The sequence below is a fragment of the Pseudophryne corroboree genome, chromosome 3 (genome assembly GCF_028390025.1).
Source record: "Pseudophryne corroboree isolate aPseCor3 chromosome 3, aPseCor3.hap2, whole genome shotgun sequence".
NCBI lineage: Eukaryota > Metazoa > Chordata > Amphibia > Anura > Myobatrachidae > Pseudophryne > Pseudophryne corroboree.
Window position 1 is genome coordinate 703,519,433 of NC_086446.1, and position 6,000 is coordinate 703,525,432.

The 6,000-nt window shown below is 42.3% G+C and overlaps 1 protein-coding gene across 2 annotated transcripts in view; it reads left to right on the forward strand.

Moving 5' to 3' along the window:
• SLC35G1 (solute carrier family 35 member G1) overlaps positions 1 to 3,914 on the forward strand; it is a 74,848-nt gene extending 70,934 nt beyond the window's left edge. For both annotated transcript variants that reach the window (XM_063962086.1, XM_063962087.1), the window contains exon 3: positions 255 to 3,914. In XM_063962086.1, the coding sequence (XP_063818156.1) occupies positions 255 to 1,014 (760 nt within the window). In that variant the 3' untranslated portion in view covers positions 1,015 to 3,914. The remainder of the gene's footprint in view (positions 1 to 254) is intronic.
• Positions 3,915 to 6,000: the final 2,086 nt, after the last annotated feature.

The following is a 6,000-nucleotide window of genomic DNA, read 5'->3' on the forward strand; positions in this document are numbered from 1 at the left end:
TTACACCAACTGCGCTGCCCAAGTATACAGATGTTCTGTAACATGTAATCAAGAGTTTAGCTTTCATAAACATTGCTATTGAAATAACAATTATAGTGGGGTTGCTATGGGTTACAGCTATTTTGCTCGCAATTCACCATGCTACAGAGAATGTTTTCTCAACCCATGAAATTTTGTAGATTTTCAAGATTTTTTTTTACAGTATTTTCTCTGGTCCTAGGTTTAATTCTCTTTCTCTCCCTTGTAAATGACAGGGTTGGTTTCCTGGGACCCAAGGATCAAAGGATTTTCCTTTTCCTGCGAGGATTTCTTGGCTCCAGCGCCATGATACTGCTGTACTATGCTGTCCAGTCCATGCCGCTGGCAGACGCCACAGTGATCACATTTAGCAGCCCGGCCTTCACCTGCATATTTGCGTGCATATTCCTGAAGGAGAAGTGCACAGTCTGGGATATACTGTTTATGCTTTTCACTTTAACAGGAGTGGTTCTGATAGCCCGTCCACCATTTTTGTTTGGGTCAGACCTTGTTGTCCTTGAGGAGGATTACTCAGACCGATTGAAGGGAACCATCGCTGCGGTGGGATGTGCGATAGGTGCCTCAATAACTATGGTGGTGCTGAGAAAGATGGGGAAGTCCGTGCATTACTTGCTTTCCATCTGGTACTACGCTATTATCGGTCTCATTGAGTGCGTCATCGTACTGTTTGTCCTTGGTGAATGGAGATTGCCCTTCTGTGGACTAGACAGGTGGCTCCTGATATTGATAGGTGTTCTAGGCTTGGGGGGGCAGATCTTTCTTGTGAAAGCATTGCAGATCGAGAAGGCCGGGCCAGTATCTATTATGAGGACGATGGATGTGGTCTTTGCTTTTATATTCCAGGCCTTGTTCCTTCACCACACTCCCACCTGGCTGACTATTGCTGGAGCTCTGTGCATCATTGCCAGTACAGCTGGTACCGCTCTCCTCAAGTGGTACACAAGCACAAGAAAGGCAAATCAAAGCGAGCTGTAGCTCATGGCTGTACCGATAATACTACACGGCTGAATCATAAGGGTATTGTACCTGGCCGCAAGAGGTTGCGAAAAATCTTCATTACAAGACTCCAGATCTCACGGATCCAATGTTCTGTGGTTATTTATGGGCAATAATTAAGAGTCCTATTTTTTTTTTTTTTCGAATTGCGTAGAATCGCTCAACTGTTGTATTGCACAATTAGGCAATTGCTATTGACTTTCATCTAAATTGTATTTATTTATTATAGTATAGTTTTTCTAGCAGCTGGTGGAATGGTTGGATGTTAAATCCAACTGTCGCCGGTCAGGATAATAAACCTAGAATGTTTAAATTCTCAATTACACTTATACCTTGGGGGAGATTTCCAAAGCTTGGAGAGATATAAAGTGGAGAGATAAAGTTCCAAACAGTCAGCTCCTAACTGCCATTTTGCATGCAGTGCTTGAAAAATTTACTGGTAAAAGCTGATTGGTTGGTACTTTATCATACCTCCCAACTGTCCCTATTTCTTTGGGACAGTCGTACACTATCCCACTGCCCCCCCCCCCCCCTCCCTTCATGGGCCGCAGTGTCCCACGGGAGAAGGGAGGTTGGCGGTACAGACTGACACCACTGCTCTCTATGCAGCGCTGTGGTGAATGGATAACACACACACACACACACACACACACACACTGTGCCAGCTCTGGGAGAGGCTGGAGGCTGTGCAGCAGCTCTCTGAGCACTGGGGAAACACCCAGCATGACTAAAATGGAGGCGTGGCTTATGGGTATGGGTATTATGGGTTTCCTGCGAGACCATGCCCCCTTGTTGCTCAGCCACACACCCTAATTTCGGTTGCGCACCTTTGGTGCACGTACTTGTCCCAACCTCCTGCTCACGAAAGTTGGGAGGTAGGCTTTATCGCTTTCCAAGGTTTGATACAACTCTCCCTAACACTGCATTGCCAGTGGGATACACAATCGTGGACTGTGTTTGTGAAAACTGGCGCAGATATAAATAAAAAGGTAAATGGTGCTATAATCCATAGTAACCATACAGATTATAACACTAGGACATTCTAGAAAATGAAAGCAAGCGTCTTATTGGTTACAGCTTGTGTTTCGCATGTTTTACAGTAAACCAGCTACCTTTTTTAAAAGCTAGTTTACCCCATTGTTTTTACTCTTTAGCTCTATAATTCTGAGAAATTTGTTAGATAGAATAGTGAAGATTCAGAAGTATAGAAAATGAGTTATTTGTTTTGTTATCACTATTTTGCTTAATTCTCCTGAATTCATTCATTTTTATTTATTTTAGAAGGAGAGTAGCGGCAAATAATGGAACCGTGATATTTTAGTCAATTTGAAAGATAGTGTATTACAGAATGTTTTTATATATGAAGACTAGGATGAGCAATGGTTGACATTTTAGCTATTGTAGCTGTGTTACATTCGGATATGCAGGGTCACTGTGAGCTGAAAGACAGTGTACTGTAGTTTATGTAGCAAACACACAGGTTACCATGAATACACAATAATCTCTAATACTTGTCTATATCACTATCTGTTTTCCATTACTTTCATCTTTCATTTTATAACACTTGCCGCTGGCACCAGGGAACCTTTCCGAGAACTTCACTGTCAAAAATCAACATACACTGTATTCATATCTACACCAGGAAGGTTTAATAAATAAAGTAACAAGACCTCTTGTTGCAAAATATATTCAACTCGTACATTTACTCGTGCGTATAATATGGCCGTTGCCTAGATTATTTTTCCACATAGTCCTCATACACGTCTAAGCATTTGTTCTAATGGTATACCAAGGCATCTATCCCATCATAGGAGAAATCATTGTCACGTGCCTGAAGCCAGGACATAATGGCTGGCTGAACTTCACCATTCGTTGCGAATCTCCTTTCTCTTAGGGGCGTCTTCAATCAATTTATTATCTGTGGGAACCTGTGGAAACCTGTTTCCGTGCATGACGAATTCAGTGCACACCTTGACTGGTTGGCGATGAATTTCAGCTGCTGATGTGCCCTTAAGACACAGAAATCTGATCACACTAAGCACATCAATGTGTAACCATGTGTCCGCCAGCCCGGACATCTTAACCCTGATGCTAGGAGAGTGTGACTGATATGAGGTGTGGTCTAATGGCCGTGAGGGGAAGCAGTGGTGTACCTGCTCTGGCGGTAAATTAGAATGATATAGAGACCATTACACACACGCGAGAGGTCTTGTTTCCTTACTTGTTGAATCACCCTAGTGTGTGTGTGTGTGTGTGTGTGTGTATTTATATATAATTTTATTTTTGTGTTTCATTTCATGTAACATGTTTGTACTTCAGATAGCACCTTTTGGGAACTTTCTGTGACTATGGTCACACACCAAATACTGTAGGCTGCATATATTAATATCTAAAAACTAAAAGAACCTTTACACTAATTAGTTAGGAACTTTAGTACATTTAACTATCATGAAAAAAAAAATGTCCACGGAAGTGTATTATATGAATATAGTGAACCTGTCCCCCCACACCTTGGAGAATTATGGTGTGCTTTACACTTAGATTCATACGTAGTGAAGTATATTATTTATTTTGCAGCTGCTGGTCATTTATACAATTTCACTGGTCACGTGTTCTGGTGAGATACTAAATTTAAATCGGCAATTATTTTAGAGGCAAAACTAAGCGGGTTTTGCCTTTAAAATAACTGGCACTTTAAATCTAATACTATTTTTTTCTTTTAGCCTCTTCTTTGACACTATAGTTTGAAACAGCTGTTAAATGATAGAGGTAGTCATTCAGACCCGGTCGCTGATGCGGCCCGCAACACAGTTTGCCGATGGAGGCAAACTGTGCATGCACAGTGGCCGCATCCCCATACATCCACGATGGATTCAAATGCCACATTGACAGTGGTGGGGGAAGGGGGGGGGGGGGGGCGTTCGCGGGGTGGCAACGCAGTGTTGGGAGGGGGGGCATGCCAAACAGCAGCGAACTGGGACCGTTTTCGGGGTGGCTGCGTGACGTCACATGCAGCCGCTTCGGTTAAAAAATGGCGGCGAACTGTCTGACAGCACAGCCAGGGTTCACCCTTTGTTCTGATGCATCTGCAATATTATTGCGAACGCATCAGGAGGCAGCCTCACGAATGCTGTATTGGGCGGCCCCCAGCATGTGCGGAGATGGATGCAGGTCTGGCTGCGTATGCAGTGATCTACTTCATCTCTGTATAAGGTCCAGAGCCTGATAATAGCAAATTGCACCTCTTGAAGTAATTATAATATGCAAAACATTTAGGTCTTTTTGTTTACATTTTTTTTTTATACTCTGTGCCCATTATGTCATTGAGCACCATATGCTGGCTCATACACTTTCAGAATAATCCTCTCTATTAAACGTATTTATTACATTGCTATTAAACAGATTTCGTGATGTAATTTGTGTTTTGGATAACAAACTTTAGTATTTTTTCTCCTAGTGAAGAATTATGTCTTACATACATTTACTTTGGCTTTAAAAAGTATTCACTCCCCTTTGGCATTATTTATTTTTCTACATTTTATCTTAGTACACTATGGAGCCAAGTTGGATTTATTTTGGAATTTTTATCATTGACCACACAAAATACTCTGCAATTTAATTAATCAAAAGTCCAAAGACTGTTTATGAGTAGAAAAGGCATTGCCTGAGTATACAGTGTATTTACCCTCGGACACACATAAATAAACCCTGAGGCAATCTTTCGTCTTCAGAGGTAACATAATTATTTGGAATTCACCAGTGGATATTTAAAATGTTTTTAATTAATTCAGAATGAATATGTCTGTAAAGGCGGGTACTCCATATGGGGATGTGTGTCCGGCCAATATCTCGGGCGACGGGACCCTGCATCAGAAAGTGTATACACACTTGGCAATGCTGGGGGCCACGGGGGTTGCCATGCTGCATAGCATTGCAAATGATATGTTCTGGTTGGCTGGGGCACGCATATTGGGCATACACACTGAACCATCCGGCCAATATGATGTTTTCCGATTTGGCTGGAAACTACATATTGGTCTGTGATCGGTCTAGTGTGTACCCGGCTTAAGAGTTTCCCTACTTGTTTAGTGCAAACAGTCTAACATGGCAGAGATGGGAGGCCTGTCCCAGGTACAACAATAGCTCGTACACTTCACACATCTGCACTTTGTTGGAGTGTGGCATAACAGAAAACCAGTTATGGAAGTTCACCAAGCTTATGGGAGACCACCATACCAAGTGGAGAAAGACTCTTTTTGAACTCAGCAGTCGGAGCTTTGTTTGGCATAACCCAAATGCTACGTACCCATCACCCCAAGATCTGCTGTGAAGCATGTTTATTCCAGCGTAATGCTATGGTGATGCTTCAGGGACACGAAAACTTTGTCCAAATTGAGAACAAAATCGATGGATAAAAATCTAGGAGAAAAACCTGCTGCAGTTTGTAAGAGTCCTATGAGAAACTTTTTTTTTTTTTTTTTTACGTAGGGAAATGGCCCAAAGCCATCTAAAATATGGCAAAAACAATCTTAAAAAAAAAAAAGAATAATCAAAAATCCAATCAAAACTCTGTCTGTGGGGGATACCCAATTATCCCCGCTAAAACATCGGGTCCGGAAAACGTCCGTTTTCTGACGTTATTCTGACTTTTTTCCGATGTTTCACCAATTTTTTTTTTTTTTTTTTTACAGGCTATCCAGATTGATCGCCTGTTCAAAAAAAAAACGTTCTCCCTCGGATGAAAACGGGGCTGTTTCCGGGGATTCTGCATCGCCTGCCGGAAGCAGGTAAAACAAAATCCCCAATAACTTGCGGCCCGCGCCGGCTTATCGGGGCTAATTAGCTAGCCCCCAGCGGGACAGTTAGCCCCGGTAAATTACCGGGGGTAATTGGATATCCCCCCTGTATCCCATAAAAAATCTGCGGAATAATACAATGTCTACCAGCATTCCCCATCCAACCACA